Source organism: Chlorocebus sabaeus, chromosome 20 (genome assembly GCF_047675955.1).
Source record: "Chlorocebus sabaeus isolate Y175 chromosome 20, mChlSab1.0.hap1, whole genome shotgun sequence".
In the NCBI taxonomy this organism is placed as follows: Eukaryota; Metazoa; Chordata; class Mammalia; order Primates; family Cercopithecidae; genus Chlorocebus; species Chlorocebus sabaeus.
In genome coordinates this window covers 121,572,120-121,594,850 of record NC_132923.1, presented here as the reverse complement: position 1 = coordinate 121,594,850, position 22,731 = coordinate 121,572,120, and the positions used below count along the sequence as shown (strand labels likewise).

General features: G+C 48.6%; 1 protein-coding gene across 1 annotated transcript; it reads left to right on the top strand.

Moving 5' to 3' along the window:
* The first annotated feature begins 3,665 nt into the window (after positions 1 to 3,665).
* Positions 3,666 to 17,139, top strand: LOC103247269 (chymotrypsin-like elastase family member 2A). The gene is made up of 7 exons (XM_073008025.1): positions 3,666 to 3,705; positions 3,997 to 4,085; positions 11,127 to 11,224; positions 12,284 to 12,412; positions 12,933 to 13,069; positions 15,530 to 15,675; positions 16,909 to 17,139. The coding sequence occupies exons 1-7, from the start codon at positions 3,666 to 3,668 to the stop codon at positions 17,137 to 17,139; spliced, it is 870 nt and encodes a 289-aa protein (XP_072864126.1).
* The last annotated feature ends 5,592 nt before the right edge of the window (positions 17,140 to 22,731 follow it).

Genomic DNA, 22,731 nt, shown 5'->3' with positions numbered 1-22,731 from the left:
CCCACGGGATTCTGCCTCCCCACCCCCACCAAATCTTCTTCACCTTTGCATGATCCTAGAAAGATTACAGAATTCTTTCCCACGCATTTTCTTACCCATGCAACTATCCTGCAATCCAGGCCTGGATGGTTATCAGGGAAACTAAGGCCCAGAAGATAAGTGGCTTGCCCAGACCACCACACTCAAAACTGATGGATCAAAGACTTGAACTCAGCTGGGCACCATGGCTCACGCCTGTAATCCCAGCACTTTTGGAGGCCGAGGCCGGCGAACACGAGGTCAGGAATTCAAGACCAGCCTGGCCAATGTGGTGATGGATCAAAGACTTGAACTCGATAGGACACGGTGGCTCACGCCTGTAATCCCAGCACTTTGGGAGGCTGAGGCGGGTGAACACGAGGTCACGAGTTCAAGACCAGCCTGGCCAATATGGTGAAACCCCGTCTCTAATAAAATACACAGATAAGCTGGGCGTGGTGGCTGGCACCTGTAGTCCCAGCTACTCAGGAGGCTGAGGCAGAAGAATCGCTTGAACCTGGGAGGCACAGGTTGCAGGTGAGCCGAGATTGCACCACTACACTCCATCCTACGTGACAGAGCAAGATTCCGTCTCAAGAAAAAAAAAAAAAAAAAAAAAAAAAAACCAAACAAAAAAAACACTTGAACTCAAGTCTCTCCTTTTTTTTTTTTTTTGAGACGGAGTTTCACTCTGTCGCCCACGCTGGAGTGCAGTGGTGCCATCTCGGCTCACTACAAGCTCTGCCTCCTGGGTTCATGTAATTCTCCTGTAATTCTCCTGCCTCAGCTTCTCAAGTAGCTGGGACTACAGGCGCCCGCCACCATGCCCAGCTAATTTTTTTGTATTTTTAGTAGAGACGAGGTTTCACCGTGTTAGCCAGGATGGTCTCGCTCTGCTGACCTCGTGATCCGCCTGCCTCGGACTCCCAAAGTGCTGGGATTACAGGCTTGAGCCACCACGCCTGGCCTTGAACTCAAGTCTCAAGAGTGGAAATCTTCCCAGGCACGATGACTCAGGCCTGTAATCCCAACTCTTTGGGAGGACGAGGCAGGCGGATCAACTGAGATCAGCAGTTCAAAACAAGCCTGGTCTACATGGCAAAACCCCATCTCTATTAAAAATATAAAAATTAGCCAGGCATGGTGGCATGCAGCTGTCATCCCAGATACTCGAGAGGCTGATGCATGAGAATCACTTGAACCGTGTAGTTGGAGGTTGCAGTGAGCACAGATCATGCCACTGGTTGACAGAGAGAGACTCCATCTCACACACACACACACAAAAAAATAGTTGAAGTTCTCTTTCCTTTCTGCTTTTTTGACTGCAGCAAAAACTAGAGTTTGTGGTCACAGAGCGGAGCTTTCTCATCAGCAGCGGGCCTGCCTGGCTTTGTGCTGTACCAAAAGCTGAGGCAAGTGAAGGTCTAAGGAAGAACAAGAGAGTCCACCAGGAAACCGTGCTCACTCCACGCTTCCCCCACCACAAGTGGAACTCCTAGGAGGTGAGGCAGGATGCTCACCTCCGGCCACCACGCCCAGCTTATCTGTGTATTTTATTAGAGCCGGGGTTTCACCATATTGGCCAGGCTGGTCTTGAACTCCTGACCTTGTGTTCACCCGCCTCGGCCTCCCAAAGTGCTGGGCTTTGGAATCCAGACCAACCTAGTTCCACTTCCCATTCTGCCGCTTAGAAGCTGTAGGATCTTGGGCAACTCACTTTACCTCTCTGAAGCTCAGCTTCCTCCTGTGAAATAACAGAGCCTCTTGCAGGGTTTTTTGAGGCTTAGATTCATTAAGGAATGTGAGTGCAACTACCATCTATGTGGTGCTGGGTGTCTACATGCCTTTCTTTGTTCCCTTTTGAAGAAGCTTCTGACTTGACCCCATTTGGAAGATGACGTTATTGGAGAAGTGCACACTGCTGTTCTCTTGGAAGAGGACATTAAAATGCATCTGCCACCCAGGCTGTGGTGGATCCATTGCAGCTTACTGCAGCCATTGCCACCCAGGCTCAAGTGACCCTGTGCCTCAGCCTAGCCTCCAGAGTAGCTGGAGCCACATATGTGTGCCACCGCGCCTGGCTAACTTTCTAAAAAAAATTTTTGTAGGAACAGGTGGTCTCACTTTGTTGTCCAGGATGGTCTGTTTTGTTTTGTTTTGTTTTGTTTTGTTTTGTTTTTTTCTCGAGATAGAGTTTTACTCTGTTGCCTAGACTACAGTGCAGTGGTGTGATCTCAGCTCACTGCAACTTCCACCTCCAAGGTTCAAGAGATTCTCCTGCCTCAGCCTCCTGAATAGCTGGGAATACAGGCATACAGGACCACACCGGACTAATATTTGTATTTTTAGTAGAGACGGGGTTTCACCATGTTGGCCAGGCTGGTCTTGAACTCCTGGCTTCAGGTGGTCTGCCCGCATCAGCCTCCTAAAGTTCTGGGATTACAGGAGTGAACCACTGTGCCTGGCCATAAAGTGCATTTTGATCCACCTGATGAAGCCCTCCTCTGCCAGCATTCTGCTTCGCCCATCATTAGAGCAGCCAGATCCTAATTGTGCATGTCGGCCTTGCCTTCAGCTACGTGTGCACCTTCCCACATTACACAAATCCTTACCGTAATGTTCTGAAACACGCTGGGCACAGGTTTCTCTCCCTGTTTCACAGATGGGTCTAGAGACTTACATGACCCAGCCAAGGTCACACTGCAAGCCCTGACAAGGCCTAGAACAGGTTTTCTCAGCCTCAGCACCATTGACATACGGGGCAAGGCACATCCTGTTGCCCAGGACAGTGTCGGATGTTTAGCAGGATCTCTGCTGTCTGACCGCTGGATGCCAATAACATCAACCCCAGCCATGACACCCAACAATGTCCCCAGATGTTGTCAAATGTCTCCTGGTGGCTGAACCAGCCCCACTGAGAAATACTGCCTTAGAATGCTGTGGGTTCAGCATGCCACCTTCATCTTTTCATTGAAAACACAACTCCTGGTGCGGTGGCTCAGCCTGGAATCCCAGCACTTTGGGAGGCTGAGGCGAGCAGATCACTTGAGGCCAGGAGTGGGAGACCAGCCTGGCCAACATGATGAGACCCCTGTCTCTACCAAAAATACAAAAATTAGCCAGGAATGGTGGCACACACCTGCAATCCCAGCTGCTAGGGAGACTGAGGCAGGGGAATTGCTTGAACCCAGGAGGCAGAGGTTGCAGTGAGCTGAGATCACGCCACTGCACTCCAGCCTGGGTGACAGAGCATGACTCTATCTCCGAAAGAAAGAAAAAAAAAGAAAGAAAGAACACACAACTCCTCTCATGAGTGTTACTTAGGGAAGAAAAAAAAAAATAGAAAACACAACTCCAAGGACCAACAATTAGTATTTTTCTTCTTTCCCTAACACACAACATAATCTCTTCAAAACAGATGGAACCCATATTCCAATATCTACCTTTGGCATCTTTTTCAAAGTATTTCTAGGGTGACAGTTGGGAGCAAATGGGAAAAAAAATATTTGGACGCAAACTCTTTTTTCCACTGGGCTTTGAGAAAATCCCCATCTTGCGTGCTCCCAGTGTATCTCTCACTGATAACGTTCCTCATAAAACCAGGACCTTATCCAGGGCCACGCTGACAGAACTCCCACGGACACACCATGATTAGGAGCCTGCTTTTGTCCGCTTTGGTGGCTGGAGGTAAACCCTGTCACCCAGAGTCACTGGTTTCCCATCCCCTGGTGTGGCTGGGAATGGGATCTTCCTGTCCTCCCCTCTCGCCCCCACCCAATCCCTACTGCATTCAGACCTATAGTCATAAGAAAACTGGAATGGAGTTTCAAAGAACTGGAGCAAGGAGCAGGATTCTATGACCTCTTGGGATCCTTCTAGAACAGGAGTTTTCTATTTGGGGGTTCAGAATGCAGCAAGTGTAGTTTACATTGTGTGGGTCGCTGCTTCCTGGACTCAAGACTCTTTCTCTTTTCATAGCCCTCAGTTGTGGGGTCCCCACTTACCCGCCTTCTGTGACTAGGGTGGTTGGAGGTGAAGAAGCGACGCCCAACAGCTGGCCCTGGCAGGTGAGTCGACCACACTGTACTTCCCCCTGTCCCTGCCGCACTCCATTTTCATCCCCCCTTTGCCCTTCCACCATGGGGTCTACTGTGCTGGCAAAGTGAGGACTGATGGGACTCAGAGAGCAGCACAGGCAACTTCACCAATAAGATACATTTCCGGCTGGGCGCAGTGGCTTATGCCTGTTATCCCAGCACTCTGGGAGGCCGTGGTGGGCAGATCACCTGCAGTCAGGAGTTTGAGACCAGCCTGGGAAACATGGTGAAACCAAGTGGGGCACAGGCACAAATTACTAAGACGTGTTAATGGTGGGAATTTTTTGGGTTTTTTTTTATTTGTTTTTTTTTTGAGACGGAGTCTCGCTCTGTTGCCCAAGCTCCAGTGCAGTGGCGCCATCCTGGCTCACTGCAAGCTCCGCCTCCTGGGTTCACGCCATTCTCCTGCCTCAGCCTCCCGAGTAGCTGGGACTACAGACGCCCGCCACGACGCCTGGCTTGTTTTTTTTATATATTTTTAGTAGAGACGGGGTTTCACTGTGGTCTCGATCTCCTGACCTTGTGATCCGCCCGCCACGGCCTCCCAAAGTGCTGGGATTACAGGCGTGAGCCACCGCGCCCGGCCAGTGGTGGGAATTTTAACAGAACTGTGTAAAGTTTACATTGACACAAACAAATATAGTAAAATTTCATTTATCTGATGTAACTGGGACTGAGTAATTGAAAAGTTGGTTATAAAGAAATTATTTTAAATCATACATATATGTTGTAAACATTTTATCTTACACTATGTCAACAATTTTTTAAGTTCTTAACTGTCTTTTTCATATAAACCACGCCCCATAATATATCATCTACAAGTTCATTTCTTTAAAGCAGAGCAGTAACTTTGAGACGTTCACAAAGCAATCTGAGTTATGAGCCCATCCCGACTTTTACGACTTTTCCCCCCAATCTTTCCATTTTCTCACAGACACTAATTCAGGAGCAATTTTTTAAGAATCATGGTGATTCAGTCTCTTCCAAGCATTTAACTTTCTTTCCATATAAATAATGACTCTCTTCCTGAACTCGTATTTTATTCGTTACATGTTTAATCAAACTATTGCAAGCATAATTGATATAAACTACTTTAGGAGCAAACCCAGCTGAATCAGGATGAGTTTCTAACTTAAGGAGGAGGAGCAATTAGCAGCCCACTAGCCTTGAGCATTCAGAGTGACCCATGCAGCAGTCACTGTGTCTACAGAGGCCACCATCATTCATCTGCTCCTTGATTAAGAGACTGTCAATGATAGGCCTGGCTCATGCCTGTAATCCCAGCACTTTGGCAGGCCGAAGCAGGTGGATCACCTGAGGTCAGGAGTTTGAGACCAGCCTGGCCAACATGCTAAATCTCTGACTCTACCAAAAATACGAAAATTAGCCAGGCATGGTGGCGGGCACCTGTAGTACCAGCTATGTGGGAGGCTGAAACACAAGAATCACTTGAACCCTGGAGGCGGAGGTTGTGGTGAGCCAAGATCACACCTCTGCATTCCAGCCTGGGTGATAGAGTGAGACTCCATCAAAAAAAAAAAAAAAGAAAAACAAAAACAAACAAACAAAAAAAAACGGTCAATGATAGAATGATGGCAGATATTTCACTTTTTTTTTTCTTTTTCTCAGATAGACTCTTGCTCTGTCACCCAGGCTGGAGTGCAGTGGCACGATCATAGCTCACTGCAGCCTCCAACTCCTGGGCTCCAGCCATCCACTGCCTCAGCCTCCCACAGTGCTGGGATTACAGGAACCCACCACTGTGCTCAGCCATAGTAAAGTTTTTTTGAGACAGTGTCACATTCTGTCACCCTGATGGGAGTACAGTGGCTGGCGAAACATGGCTCACTGCGGCCTCAAACTCCTAGCCTCCCACCTCAGTCTCCCTACCAGATGAGACCACAGATGCATGCCACCACAACCAGTTAATTTTTTTTTTAGAGATGGGGGTCTCACTATGTTGCCCAGGCTGGTCTTGAACTCCTGGGATCAAGTGATCCTCCTGCCTCAGCCTCCCAAAGTGCTGGGATTACAGGCATGAGCCACTCAACCCAGACTCACAATTTCTATACCTGGCTTTGTGTACTTTTGCCAGTTCTTTTGCTTTTCTCACAGTCCCACGGTATTTTTTGCCTGAGAATTTGGAAGAAGGGCCACAGTCCCTCTGCTACAAGACCCCACAGCACCGGGCGCATGTGTGCTGAGAAGTAATCATTGCTGCCTCCAAAAATACTTCCTCACCCTCTTGCACAAAGGTGTTCCTGCCTTGAGAACCAGTGAATGTTACTCTGTGAAGAGTCCCTTGTGCTTTGTGCTTCTGTTTCCCTGAGGAAATTGTTTTACTGAGATCATAGGCAGATCTAGCTGGGTGGGGACCCAGATGAGGCAAGTAAGACATTCACTCCGGGGCAAAATGAAAGGGGGTAGCACAAAACTTAACAGCCAGCTGGGCGCAGTGGCACACACTTTTAATCCCAGCTATTCAAGAGGCTGAGGCAGGAGGATTGCTGGAGCCCAAGAGTTTGAGACCAGTATGGGCAACACAGCTAGCCGTCACCAAAAAAAAGAAAAAAAAAAGCCTCACTAACCAAAATGAATCATAATTTAATGCAACTTTGTTTTTTCTGCTGGAGACAGAGTCTAATTCTGTTACCTAGGCTGGAATGCAGTGGCACAATCTCAGCTAACTGCAACCTCCACTTCCTGGGTTCAACTAATTCTCCTGCCTCAGCCTCCCGAATACCTAAGATTACAGGTGCATGCCACCACGCCCGGCTAATTTTTTGTATTTTTAGTAGAGACAGGGTTTCATCATGTTGGACAGGCTGGTCTCAAACTCCTGACCCGGCTGGTCTCAAACTCCTGACCCACCTGCCTCAGCCTCCCAAAGTGCTGGGATTACAGGTGTGAGCCATCCCACCCACCATCTATTGTCATTACAGCATTAATCACCCTGAGAGCCCTGCACAGTGGCGTATGCTCCACATTTCCAGAGAAGGTAACTGGGACGTGGAAAGGTTACAGAATTGCCCAAAGGCACTGAGTTAGCCTGGGGGGGATGAGGATTCAAATTTGGTTCACTGATTGTTCTTTTAGCTATACTTTGCTGGCCACAAACAATACCCACCACATGGACTAAATTTCACATCTGTCGGATGGCTTCAGCACATTTTTAAATTGGGGGGGTACATCCTTTTTAGTATCTTTTTTCACTTTCTCTAATTTTAAACGTCTTTTTAAAAGCCAGTTCATCTAAGACCTCTTAATGTCATACAAACGAGAAATGCCAAATGGCTAATTAAAAACAAGAACGTTCAGAGAAAAGCAGGCATCTGACATCTGCCAACAAACAGGTCATCGTTCCCCACAGATATAGGAAGCCCGATCAGTGCAGTCCATGCCCTACTGTCACCTCCCTCCCCTCTGCTTGGCCTTGGCAGGGAATTGAAAGACAGGGGAGGAGGAATGAAGGAACAGGAAGGGCACGGAACACTTCATTAGAGACTAAAACAGTGTCAGGTGTCACCACATTAAAGTTCTTTTTTTCTTTTTTCTTTTTTTTTTTTTAAAGACAGGGTCTCACTCTGTCACCCAGGCTGGAGTACAGTGGCGCCATCCCAGCTCACTGCAACCTCCACCTCCTGAGTTCAAGCAATTCTCCTACCTCAGCCTCCCAAGTAGCTGGGATTACAGGCACATACCACGACACTCGACTAATTTTTGTATTTTTAGTACAGATGGGGTCTCATCATGTTGGCCAGGTTGGTGTCAAATGCCTGGCCTCAAGTGACCCACCTGCCTCGGCCTCCCAAAATGCTGGGATTACAGGCGTGAGTCACGGTGCCCAGCCTCCACCACTTAAAAGTTGTACCCCACACCTGCTAAACTGTCAATCTAAACAGAAACCTTTTTTTTTTTTTTCAGACAGACCCTCACTCTGTCGCCCAGGCTGGAGTACGGTGGTGCCATCTTGGCTCACTGCAACCTCCACCTCCCGGGTTCAAGTGATTCTCCTACCTCAGCCCCCTGAGTAGCTGGGATTACAAGCATGACACACTGTGCCCTGCCTAGAAACCATTTTCTAACCTGAAAAAATTTATTTAAAAAAACATGAGGAGCCGGGGGGCAGGGGAGTAAGGTCCACTTATGCAGTCTCATGTTCCCATGAGTGGATTTGGTCTTCAGGGGGAAACTAGAAAAGCAGGAGACAAGATCACCCAACCCTGGTGATCTCTTTCCTTCTATTCATTTGCTTAATTATTCACTTGTTCAATCAGTAAGCATTTGTTAAAGACCTAGTATGTACCAGGCACTGCTCTAGGTGCCTGGCACATAGCAGTGGGGGGAAAAATTCATGAAGCCTTTATTAAAGTAGAGACGTGGCCAGGCACAGTGGCTCAAACACCTGTAATCCCAGTACTTTTGGAGGCCGAGGTGGACGGATCACTTGAGGTCAGTAGTTCGAGATCAGCCTAGTTAACATGGCGAAACCCCGTTTCTACTAAAAATACAAGTAAAGTAGCCAGGTGTGGTGGCAGGCACCTGTAATCACAGCTACTCTGGTGGCTTAAACAGGAGAATCACTTGAACCCAGGAGACAGAGGTTGCAATGAGCCGAGATGGTGCTCCTGCACTCCAAACTGAGCAACCAAGCAAGACTCCATCTCAAAAAAATAAAAATAAAGTAAAGTAGAGGAGTGAGACAATAAACAACTGAATGAGTAAACTCATAACATGCCAGAAAATGCAAGATGCTATGATGAAGAGTAACGCAGAGCAAGAGGAAGGAGGCGAGTGTGTCTGTGTGTGTGTATGTACATGAGCGTGCATGTACGTGTGTGTGCACACTGTTGGGGACAGCATGGTCATAGAAGACCTCATGGAGAAGGTTACCTTGAGCAGAAACCAACAGGAAGTGAAGGAAAGAGTTACATCGATATTTGCAAGAATATTCCAGGCAGGAAGAAGAGCCAGTGCAAAGGCCCTGAGGCAGAAGTGGGTTTGGTGTATTTGCAGAACTGCATGGAAGTCAGGGTGGCTGGAGGAGAGGAGAGTGGGAGCCTATGGAGTCAGAGAGGCCACAGAGGGCCTAGTAGAGGATCAGACAGTTTCAGGTTTTATAAGCTGTAAAGGGGGAGCCACTGGAGGGCCTGAGCAAAGAAGTGAAGTCATCTGACTTCCATTCAAAAAGGGTCATTCACGCTACTGTGTTGAGAAAATGTGGGCGGGAGCGGGGAGAAGAGATGGGAGACTACAGTGATCATTGAGAAGAGAGGAGGACTGGGACACGCAGTTGAGGTAGTGACCGAGGGGTAGCAACCACTCCACATATTCCCAAGCTAGAGCTGATGGGATTTGATACTAGACTGGAATGAGGGATAACAAGGAAAGACAGGAGCCAAGGATGACACCAAGGTTTGCCGGCCGAGCAGCAGTGCAGTTGCCATTGACTGTGACAGAGGACCCTGGGGAAAGACCACGTTTGGGATAATTCAGGAGTTTTGTTTTGGACATACTAAACCGGAGGGAGCTAAGGAAAGAGCTACCAAGGAGGGGAAGATCCCAACCAATCCAGTTGCAGAAAGATGTTCAGAACAGGGTTTTTTGCGGGTTTTTTGTTTTTGTTTTGACATGAAGTCTCACTCTTGTCACCCAGGCTGGAGTGCAATAGCACGATCTCAGCTCACTGCAACATCTGCCTCCTGGGTTGAAGTGATTCTCCTGCCTCAGTCTCTTGAGTAGCTGGGATTACAGACACACGCCATCACACCTGGATAATATATGTATTTTTAGTAAAGACGGAATTTCACCATGTTGGCCAGGCTGGTCTCAAACTCCTGACCTCAGGTCAATTCACCAACCTCTACCTCCCAAAGTGTTACAATCACAGGCATAAGGCAGCACTCCAGGCAGAATAGTTATTTTTTAATAGTCTATATGTTTTTTGTTTTTCTATCCCAGATTTCTTGCATTAATTTTGTTGTTGCTTTTTGTTGGGGGCGCAGAGCAGATACAGGCCCTTGCTGTGTCACCCAGGCTGAGCACAGAGCAATCACAGCTCACTGCAACCTAGACTTCCTGAGATCAAACAATCCTCTCACCTCAGCCTCCTGAGTAACTGAGACTAAGGTGTGCACCACCACTCCCAGTTAATTTTTATTTTATTTTAAAAATTTTTGGGTAGAGTCAAGTTCTCACTATGGTGCCCGGGCTGCTTCACAAACTCCTGGGCTCAAGCAATACTCCCACCTCAGCCTTCTGAGTAGCTGGGACTATAGGCATGCACCACCGCACCCAGTGGCTAATTTTGGGCTTTTTTGTAGATACAATGTATTAGTCCTTCCTCACACTGCTAAGAAAGACATACCTGAGACTGGGTAATTTATAAAGGAAAGAGGTTTAATTGACTCACAGCTTAGCATGGCTAGGGAGGCCTCAGGAAACTTACAATCACGGCAGAAGGGGAAGGAAACACATCCTTGTTCACACAGCGGCAGCAGGGAGAAATGCCGAGCAAAAGTGGGGGAAAGCCCCGTATAAAACCATCAGATCGTGTGAGAACTCACTATCATGAAAACAGCATGGGGGTAACCACACTCACGATTCAATTACCTCCCACCAGGTCCCTCCCACGACATGTGGGGATTATGCTACAATTCAAGATGAGATTTGGGTAGGGACACAGTGAAACCTTATCAGATGGGGTTTCACCATGTTGCCCAGTCTGGTCTCAAACTCCTGGGCTCAAGTGATCCTCCTTCCATGGCCTCCCAAAGTGTTGGGATTACAGGCATGAGCCACCATGCCTGGCCTGATTGGTTTTAATATAGATTGCATTAACATGTTTTTTATCGTGACGTCTGAGGTTTTGGGTGCCTCCTTAAGTTGAGCACCTGAGGTGAGTGCCTCACTCCCCCTTACCCTAGTCTCAGCCCTGTTCTTGGGAAACTGGAGTGCAGGGAGGCCCTGCTTTTTCAGCCACAGCCACAGAGCTCCTGTGTTTCTCCCCAGGCCTCCCTGCAATACACCTCCAATGGCAACTGGTACCACACCTGCGGAGGGTCCCTGATAGCCAACAACTGGGTCCTGACGGCTGCCCACTGCATCAGGTAACTGCCATTCCCTGGGCACTTGGCCTGCTCACCAGCTGATGCTCATTTCTGAGCTGGGGGCTCAAACGGCCTGAACCACGCTACATAAAGGAATCTTGCAAATAACTACTAGCCGGGCTGAGACACAAGCTGTAGTCAATCAATGGTTCAGTGTGTTGGCCCATCAATGTCAGCACATGGCATAGATGGGATGTCCTGTGCCAGGTACTGAGGGAGGATGAGGAGAAGGGAAGGCCTAATCTCTGCCCTCTTGGGGTACCTACATGTGGCCTCTGGATCTGGAATTGTGTTCCCTTGAACAACTTGACTTCTCAAAGCTTCAATACCATCACCTGCAGAAAACAATGGAGTAACAGAATTTAGTGTGAATTCAATGAGTTGATTTACTAAAGGGCCTGGCACTTAGTCAGTGCCCAGTGAAAGCTAATTCTGAACTATAGACTAATTATAAAGGCCCACGAGGTTCTGCAGCGTTGTTCACTTTTCCTCTTCGTTGTCTGTGACCTCTGCTCATCACAGCTGGAACTCACCGGAGCTTTTGCTGGGTCGTTGTGACTCCTTCCAGGAGTGATCCCTTCTCCCATCTAATTTATAATAAGCTCTATGAGGTGATGGGGAAACTAATAGAGGCTTACAGTCAGGAGTTCTGGCTTCTCACTAACGGTTGGGACTCTGGGCCAGGTTACACCTCTCTGGGCCTCAGTTTCCCTATCTGAAAATGAAAGGTGGGAAAAATGTCTTTGAGAGCAAATTACTGCTGTTTTCTCTGTGTTCATCTCATTCCTTCCATAATCCTACAGAGTCTGTGTTATTACAACATTTATTTTATATTATAGTGTAAAGTCAGTATAGTAACAATTATTATACGATCGTAGTTCTTATGTTATATACTTTAGGCTCTATTATAACTAACTGATTGTCCCAGGGGAGGAAAGATCCCCAAGCCCAAGCCCCAACTAGTGGCTCATGCAACAGCCAGTTACTTGGGTCTATCCCAACATTATCCAAAGCCAGGCCTCTGGAGGTGACCCTCTCCCTGGACCCCCTTTCTCCCAGCGACTCCAGGACCTACCGCGTGGGGCTGGGACGGCACAACCTCTACATTACGGAGTCTGGCGCCCTGGCCGTCAGGGTCTCTAAGACTGTGGTGCATCCGAAATGGAACTCCAGCGATGTCTCCAATGGGTTCGTTACTGTCTGGGTGCACTTGGGGGTGAGGTTGTCAGGGAACACATGGAGGTCTCACAGAGGCAAGGGTCTCAACCCCACCACATGTCCTCTGCTTCTATAGGGAGGGAGAAGGAGCTCTAGCCTCTTCGATGTGGAACCAGCTCCAAAGATGCCTGGGGTGGGGATGTGACCTCGGGAGGGAGAAGCAAAGACTGCCAGAGTGACCTCAGTTTGCTGCCAGTCAAGCCTGCAGGGTCCCTGTCCGCTGAGCATTTATCTACTTCACGCCAAGTCCTGGGGACACAGGGACAGTGCTGTCGATCCTGTGACTGTCCCTGGAGTAGGACACAATCTCTCCTGCCTTGCTCCCTTCAACAAGACCCTCTGCATTTTCAAACATGCCCTGGGACCCTGCCACTCAGAGCAAGCTGGGGTAACGAACAGGGAACGATGACAAGGTCTCAGAGCCCTCCAAAGCCCCACAGGGCAGGAAAAGTCAACCCTGTCCTCATGCTCTGCCTCTGCACTGACCCAGGTACGACATTGCCCTGGTCAAACTGGCTAACGCCGTCTCCCTCACCAACAAGATCCAGCTGGCCTGCCTCCCTCCTGCCGGCGCCATTCTACCCAACAACTACCCCTGCTACGTCACAGGCTGGGGAAGGCTGCAGAGTAAGTGGGAGCCAGGAGCCCCCAGGCCTGGGAGGGAAGGGAGGTGATGTCACCCCTGTCTGGCCAGAGCCTCTCACCTGTCATCCCAGGGTGTGTGGCTGCCTGGGAGAGACGGGATGGCATAGGCTGATGCCTGCCTGGGTTCAAATGTCAGCTCTCCCACTTCATGACTGTCACACCTTGGGCATATTACTAGGTCTCTCCATGCAGCACTTTTATCATATGTAAAATGCAAATAATTGGCTGGGCGCCGTGGCTCACGCCTGTAATCCCAGCATTTTGGGAGGCCTGGCGGGCGGATCACTGGAGGTCAGGAGACCAGCCTGACCGACATGGAGAAACCAGGTCTGTACTAAAAATATTTTTAAAATAGCAGGGCGTGGTGGTGTGCGCCTGTAGTCCCAGGTACTCAGGAGGCTGAGGCAAGAGAATCGCTTGAACCCGGGTGGTGGAGATTGCAGTGAGCCAAGATTTCGCTACTGCACTCCAGCCTGGGGGACAGAACGAGACTGTGTCTCAAAAAAAAAAGGGTGGGGGCATAATAATAGCAGCTACATCACAGAGTTGGCAAGAGGATTCAAGGAGATAATCTATAGGAAGCCTGGCAAGTGGGAGGTGCTGTGTGTTAGTTGTTGTCACTGTCCCTATGATGGAAAGAAAGTTACAGAGACCATCTTCTGTGTGGCCCATAGAGTTCAGAACAGCATTTTCCTCTGTGACATGAGGCACCTGGAGCCCTCAACGGACCCTCCGTGCCCCATGGCAAAAGCTGTCCCCTGTGCCATTCGGTCTTGCTGCTCAGAACCTGGCTGAGGGCGGGTCTCCTTTGACATAGACTCCAGGGGTTAGAGATCCAATGACTGTAGCCACCAAGAGGAACAGAGTTCCCACCCTTCACTTGTGAAATCACCAGAGGTTTCGAAGATTCTAGGAAGGGATGAGTGATAATGACCTTATGACCATAATGACATTATGAGTGATAATGACATTATGACATTTCTCCCTAATGACATAAACACATAAGTATAATGACATGTTTTTCCAGGGGTACATTCACATATGTACTCTGGAATAAATCCCCATTGCCCTCTTGACTGGCTTATCTGTAAATACAAGTACACATGAAATCCTGCGGTGAGCGGTGGTGGAAGAGGCATTTCATGCTTATTAAGATAGAAGCACAACCGCCTGTTTGTTTCCCCAGACAACCCTGGGGCAGATGAAGTTCCTCTGAGACAGTGAGAACAGGGAGGCATCCAAATGCTTGGCTTTTAGGCCCAGCTCTGCCGGTCACGGTGAAACCTTGGGCAAGTCACTTCCGAACCTCAGTTCCCTCATCTGTAAAATGGAAACACTGTTGGTGAAGACCAAAAGAGGGGAAAGGTGAAAATGCATCCTACATTGCAAAATGTTATACAAGTGTTAATTACTTATTAGTTGTCTTAAGCCAGACCCTTAGCTTCCTTTTTTATTTATTTATTTATTTTTTTTCTGAGACAGCGTCTTCCTCTGTTGACCTGGCTGGAGTGCAGTGGTGCAATCTCGGCTCACTGCAACATCTGCCTCCCAAGCTCAAACGATTCTCCCGCCTCAGCCTCACAAGTAGCTGGAATTATAGCCAGAGGCCACCACGCCCGGCTAATTTTTATATTTTAGTAGATACAGGATTTCACCATGTTGATCAGGCTGGTCTCAAACTCAAGACCTCAAGGGATCCACCCACCTTGGCCTCCCTAAGTGCTGGGATTAGAGGGTGAGCCACTGCGCCTGGCCGACACATAACTTCCCTAGGCTTCAATCAATAGTGAAGAATTATGTGAAGCTCATCCTTGCCACTCATAGCTGTGGTAACAGTAATGGAGGGGATGGTGGCTGTGTCATTGGGGGCCATTATGACAGCCCTCTCTTCACCACACCAGCATATTTTTCCCAAGGAGGGGGCTCTAACTGCCAGGAGGCTCACTTTCCTATTTCAGATAAGTGAAGAAAGCCATAGAGTTAGCTCACCATAAAAAGAGATTGTTATAAGTATTTAAAAGTTTCAATCTAAGGGCCGAGATATAGCCAGGCATCAGGAGCAGGCTAGAATCAGGGACTGGAAGCCTGTAAGAAACTCAGGAAATCCTCCCTTGGAATTTCTTTTCTTTGTGAGTCTACTTCATTCTCCACATGAAACAAAACGTCAGTCATTGCCAAAAGCTTCCCAGATTTACGTCCTCTGAAACAGGAATCTCTTAGACCCCATCGCAGGATCCCAGGGGAGGGAGCTCATTGGCTTAGCTTGAGTCAGGTGTTCACGGTTGAACCAATCAACCATGAGGACACAGTGTAGACAAACATAACTGTTCGCATATTGCAATGGACGGAAGACAGTAACAGGGGAAACCCAGTAAGGGTCAACCACTTCCTTTTTCTCAGGAGTCCTTGAATCCCTAATACTTTCTTTCTGATCTCATTCAGCCAACGGGCCTGCTGCTCGTGTCCTGCAGCAGGGTCGGTTGCTGGTTGTGGACTATGCTACCTGCTCCAGCCCTGACTGGTGGGGCAGCATCGTGAAACCCTGTATGATCTGTGCTGGGGGTGATGGCGTGACCTCCAGCTGCTACGTGAGTACCAAAATCAGGGGCCCCGCTCAGTGACAAAATGTGGCTGGGGATAAGGCTATAGAGGTCCACCCCTCCATAGGTACATCCTCCCTCCTCCTGGCAGAAGTACTCTCTAGAAATATGTTCCAGATATATCAGAACCCAATCTTTGGCCAGGCACTGTGGCTCTTGCCTATACCCTATCACTTTGGGAGGCCCAGGCGGCCAGAACACTTGAGGTCAGCAGTTCGAGACTAGCCTGGCCAACATGGTAAAACCTTGTCTCTACTAAAAATACAAAAATTAGCCCGGCGTGCTGGCAGGCACCTGTAGTCACAGCTACTCAGGAGGCTGAGGCAGGAGAATCACTTGAACCCATGAGGCAGAGGTTGCAGTGAACTGACGTCACACCACTGCAATCCAGTCTGGGTGACAGAGTGAAAAAAAGAAACAAAAACTTGATCTTGGTTCTTGTTTCTTCTTGTTTTGAGATTCTCCTTGTCGTGTCCACCCCTCTCACTGCTGGGAAGTCCTTCCCTGGGTCTCATCAAGGTCTCTCATGATTGTCATTCCGTATCCTTTCCTCTATGCTGAAAGGGAACCAAAGGAAAGTATTCCCTGGCTTAGGGCCTTTCTAGGATGACGTCTGGGTTTTCTGTTGAATTACTCTCATCAACATCCCAGCGTGTCCCCTCCAGGTAGCTGCCACGGAAGCCTTCCCAGAGACAGTGTCTTAACCACCAGGAATTGCTCTGTGTTGGACTTAGCAGTGAAATGGGGATGGAATAGGAAGGAGATCCACAAGCCCTTCAGATCACACTGTGCCCTACACACTCTGCCCACACAGACCACCCCACCTGCGGGAAGACAGAGCCAGTGGGGAAGAGCCTGAACTCTGGGATGTGGCCTCAGTTCCTTTACAAACTGTCTGTGTAACCTTGGGCCAGTCTCAACCTCTCAACACTCCAGTTTCTCCTCTCCAGTGGCCTGGGGAGACTGAATATTTACCTCGTAGGATTTTGTGGGGATTAATGAGATAAGGTATAGAACATGCTTAGCTCAGCTCTGGCCACACAGGAAGAATAAGTGTTGGCTTTTGTTGGAATTATGGTACCATCTTGGGCTATGACCACAAGGGCCGGCTTCAGAGGACAGTGACCGACAGCAGAACAATAGAAATGCATTGAGAACAATGGTTCCAATGGGCAGCCCCTTCCTCACCCTTTACCCTTCTATAACTCTGGCCTTCCTCAGGGAGACTCCGGCGGGCCGCTGAACTGTCAGGCAGTTGACGGCCGGTGGGAGGTGCATGGCATCGTCAGCTTTGGGTCTAGCTTCGGCTGCAACTACTACCACAAGCCCTCCGTCTTCACACGGGTCTCCAAATACATCGACTGGATCAATTTGGTAAGAACCGGACCAGCCCAAAGCCCCAGGGCACTTACCTGCCCACCTGGCCTCGGGAGTGCCGTGCCCACCTGGTGACTGAGAGCCCCCTCCTTCCTCTTGAGAGCTAGATGGGACCACTTGGAGGAGGCTGCAGACCTTGGCAACCGCTGGGCCCCCCATAGGTCCCCAAAATTTCTGTGTGGGTAAAGCTGAGTGAAAAGGAACATAGAGGGTGGCCTTGTCCAAAGAGGTTGGACACTCATCAGGCATATTAAGAGTGAGTTCCACCAGACGCGATGGCTCATGCCTGTAATCCCAGCATTTTGGGAGGCCGAGGCACGCAGATCACGAGGTCAGAAGTTCAAGACCAGCCTTACCAACATGGCAAAACCCCATCTCTACTAAAATAAATACAAAAAAATTAGCCAGGCGTGGTAGCGCACTCCTGTAAACCTACCTACTCAGGAGGCTGAGGCAGGAGACTCCCTTGAACCTGGGAGATGGAGGTTGCAGTGAGCTGAGATTGCACCATTGCACTCCAACCTGGACAAGAAGAGTGAAACTCCAAGTAAAAAAAAACAAAAGAGTGAGTTCTATAGAAATGGTGATTTAATTTTTGTGTATCTGTGTGTGGCCCAGACTCCACCATCCAGTGCTGTAAACGGGTATATTTATCTGCAAAGCCCAAAACCTGATACTCTGAGATCCCCATAGCATTAATTATTGGAAATTAGTCCCCTCAGGGGTCTTCCAGCTATTCTGTAGGGTGACCAGCCATCCCGGTTTGTGCAGGACTGAGAGGTTTTCCAGGATGCAGGACTTCCTGTTTTACTCTGGGACCATCCCAGGCAAATAAAACCGAGATGATCCCCCTGTCTTATCAATGTAAACTCAGAGCTGTCTCCTTTCAGCTTCCACAATAACTCAATTTGTTTTTAACAATGAACACACATTTGTTTATAACAATAAGCATTAACATTATGTATTAAAAATAACATGCCAGGTGCCATGGCTCATGCCTGTAATCGCAGCACTTTGGGAGGCCAAGGAGGGAGGATTGCATGAGCCGAGGAGTTCAAGACCAGCCTGGAAAACATAGCAAGACTCTCTCTTTAAAAAAAAAATTTTTTTAATGACTCAGGCATAGTGGTGCGTGCCTGTAGTCTCAGCTACTTGGGAGGCTTGGGTGGAAGGGTCATTTGGGCTTGGGAGGCCAACGCTATTTTGAGCCAAGGTCACACCAATGCACTTAAGCCTGGGCAACATAGCAAGACCCTGTCTCCAAAAATAATGATAATAATAACTGGCATCAATATTAAGGAGCAGCCATGGAGACACACAGCAGTAGGTGAAAGCAGCCAGAAAAGGAAACCCCGTCACAAGAAAAGGGTGGCTGGTGGCTCACGCCTGTAATCCCAGCATTTTGGGAGGCCCAGATGGGTGGATCACCAGAGGTCAGGAGTTTGAGACCAGCCTGGCCAACACGGGGAATGCCCGTCTCTACTAAAAATTCAAAATTAAGCTGGGTGTGGTGATATGTGCTTGTAATCCCAGCTACTCAGGAGGCTGAGGCAGGGGAATCACTTGAACCTGGGAGGTGGAGGTTGCAGTATCCCAAGTTCACGCCACTACATTCCAGCCTGGGCAACGGAGGGAGACTCCATCTCAAAAAAAAAAAAGAAAAACCACAAAAAAAAGAAATAGGTGCCCAGGAGAGGGCAGAGGAGCCACCATGCCTGTTACTGAATGCTGGGAGGGAAGAGTCGGACACTCTGTGCCGACGAAGGACCACCTCGGTTTGCTCTTCTGTAAAATGGGACTTGAACTGGACTCCTCCACAATTTAAGCGCAAGAGCAAATGGGAGTTACGGTATTTGTGGCAGAGCCCCCAAAGAAGGGGAAAGCTGGCATCTGACTTCACTAACTTTAATTTGCAGAGAAGTGTTCATTAAACTGACACTTATAAAACCAAATATGAAGCTGCAGCCATGAGCACGTGGTCACAGGAGGAAACTAAACTGTCAAAATAAGCCGGTGGCTGCTTCCAAGTGCTCCCACTGATTCTTGCCAGCTCCTTGTTCATTTGTCTGTCTGCTGGCATCTTTTTGCCAACAAGTGGTCACAGGCAGAGATTCCAAAAACATTTCTTGGAGAAAAATGGAAAATCAAAAAGACAGTAGCCATTAATCATTAATTGGTGCTTTTTCATATATAAATTGGGAAAAACCCATCTGAGTCCACCTTTGGAGGCGCCACCCACACGTCAGAGGAGCCTGGACTGAGACTGACTGGACGAAAGGCTGCTTAGGGGCCTTTCCCAGCCAAATCCTAAGACCCTTTTCCAGCCCCAGCTGCTGTGGGAGTCACTGTGCAGCTGGTCCTGGCAGCACCTTGGGAACCTGAAGCAGGGGCAGGGGCAGTTGCCCCAATTTTTTTGTCCCAGCATCAGCTGTTCCCAGCCACAGACACAGGCACAACAGAGCAAGCCAGATCCCAAAGCATGGCCAGATGGCAGCAGGGATCCACTGGGCAGCACGTCTTGCGAGGCAACTGGGCAGAGTCCCTGTGTTCATGGGAGAACAGTCGGGGCAGGCACAGATGCCCAGTAACGCGTTTCAGAAGGAGGAGAGTCAAGCAACCAGCTGTCCTTGGGTGGGGGCTGCCCCTGGCAGCGGCGGAGGAGCTTGTGAAACTTGCAGTGGCCCCAACCCAGGGACACACTGTGTGCAGCCTGGAGTCACGAACCACTAGAGCCCTGGGGGTGCCTGAGAGCAGCTGCCTGGATAAAACCAGACAGGTGACAAGCCAAGGTCAGGAAGTACAAGCAAAAGAGCAGAGAAGCAGAGGAGACAAGTGGCCCGGGGCATTCATCCTTTCAACAAATGTCCATTGAATGACAGTCACACGTGAAACTTCAGCAATCCTTAGCTTTTATTCTTTTACCAGAAGGTAATACATCCTCTTTGTAAAAATATTAAGAGAATATAAGAGAGTATCAAGTAGAAAAGTAGAAGTCCCCCCTCCTTTTACATCTCCAGTTCCACTCTCCAGAGGTAATCGTTGTTTTTGGTTTTGTTTTTTGAGACTAGTCTCACTCTGTCACCAGGCTGAAGTGCAGTGACTTGATCTCGGCTCACTGCAACCTCTGCCTCTCGGGTTCAAGCGATTCTTCTGCCTCAGCCTCCTGAGTTGCTGGGACTACAGGCACACACCACCACGCCCAACTAATTTTTGTATTTTTAGTAGAGATGGGGTTTCACCATGTTGGCCAGGCTGGTCTCAAACTCCTGACCTCAGGTGATCAGCCCGCCTTGGCCTCCAAAAGTGCTGGGATGACAGGCATGAGCCACTGCTCCTGGACAAGTTGTCATTGTTAACACCTTGGTGTGTAGTCTCAACTTTATGTGCATATATAGCTATATATTTACATAGACAGACACTGTCTTCTAAGCAAAAACTAGGATCTGAGTCTTCATACTGTTCTGCAGCTATTTTTCACTTAACAACTTATCACATTTTACATGTCAGTACATAAATGTCATTCTTTTGAGCAACTAAATAGTATTCCATAGTTTGAGTATAATGAATGAACTCTCATGTTTCCTATTTTTCACTCCTACATTATGCAGTGAACATCCTTGAACATAATTCTTGCACACTGGTCTGAGTATTTGTGCTGTAGCAGCTGGATCTCCTGCTGTTTGCAGCACTGGATCATGAAGTTGGCATATCAAAATGTTTAACAGGCCGGGTACGGTGGTTCACACCTGTCATCCAAGCACTTTGGGAAGCTGAGGCGGGTAGATCACTTGAGGTCAGCAGTTCGAGACCAGCCTGGCCAACATGGTGAAACCTCACCTCTACTAAAAATGCAAAAAATTAGCCAGGCATGGTGGTGCATGACTAACATCTCAGCTACCCGGGAGGCTGACGTATGAGAATCACTTGAACCTTTGTGGCGGAGGTTGCAGTGAGCGCAGATCGCCCCACTGCACTCCAGCCTCGGCAACACAGTGAGACTGTCTCAACAACAACAACAAAAAAAAGTTTAACAGACACTGATCAACAGCCTCTGGAAACAGTTATAGCACCAACCACATTGCATAACTGCCTTGCAAACAGCAGTTTTGATTTGAGAAACAAATGAAATCTAAAAATATGCCATCCACACATTTGGAATACAAGTTTTAGGGGTTCAAAGGCCTCCTACCCTGAAGCCCACACAGGACTCCTGGTAAGACCCCCTTTACAGGAAGACCCTAACAGGTCAATGAAAAGCTGTGATTGCATCTTTGTTTTCAAAATGTCATCAGAACTCCTCAGTCAGGAGCTACTGCAGTGTGGGCTGCCAGTGACTCACATGAGGAGCTTAGCCCAGGAGGACAGAGACAGGAAACTGCCGTGCACAGCTCTGCGGTTAGGTGAACCTGACGATTTTCTTGTGTGTCCTGCAGGTGATTGCAAATAACTAACCAAAAGAAGTCCCCGGGACGGTTTCAGACTTGGAAAGGTCACAGAAGGAAATTAATATTATAATAAAGTGACATTTATGCAAACCACATCTTGATGAGAGATTTATTAGCAATCCATCCTAATATCCAGGGCCCTAAAAACCATGAGTAGACTGGGTACAGTGGCACAACCCTGTAATCCCTTCACTTAGCACTTTGGGAGGCCAAGGCAGGCAGATTGCTCCAGTTCAGGAATTCAAGACCAGCCTGAGTAACATGGCATAACCCTGTCTCTACTAAAAATACAAAAAGTAAATGGGCGAGGTGGTACGCACCTGTTGTCCCAGCTACTCAGGAGGCTAAGGTGGGAGGATCACTTGAGCCCAGGAGGTAGAGATTGCAGTGAGCCAAGATCACGTCATCGCACTCTAGCCTGGGCGACAGTGAGACCCTGTCTCAAAAAAAAAAAAAAAAAAGAATTTTGCATCTGCGTCTCCCTGCCCTACTGAGACCTCAAGGACCCAGCCCACTTTACAACCTGACACATGACATTATGGTCAAACAACATATAAATGGAGCACTAAGCTCCAGGGAGGGAAGTGGGCTGTAGCGGCTTCCTGCACTCTGCCTGCTCTGCCTCTCTTTCCTCCACTCGCAGCACAGAAGCCTGGATTTCAGTGCAGACGCTGCCCCACCAGATCCAGAGGTTCTGGGTGGAACCTCATGGCCCAGGACCACTGCCAGAGGCCGTCCTCCAGGCCTGGCCAATCAACACATTGCATCCCCTTCTCCACCACAGCGATTGGCTCAGGGATGGGCATATGACCTAAGGCAGGTCCAATCAGAGAGGTTGCACGACTTGTTCCTCTTCCTGTTTGTAGCTAGGCACCCCAGGCCAGAAAGCCCGTGGGACTGACCCAAGGTCACACAGCAAATTCACAGCAAGTGTTTGTTCAGTGTTCTCATACAGGACACACTTTATTTTTATATTAAATCCAACAAAGATATAGAACAGAATGCCAAATTCACATGAACCTTTAAGATAAAATATGGGACTTAAGAAATAGTTGCTTGCTGTAGTGACTGATGCAGACCATAAATGAGTCCATACTGTCAAAGGGAGTACGGGATGGAGATGGGACTTAAACCCACGTCTTCTGACATCCAGTCCCACGGGATTCTGCCCCCCACCCCCACCCAATCTTCCTCACCTTTGCACGATCCTAGGGAGATTACA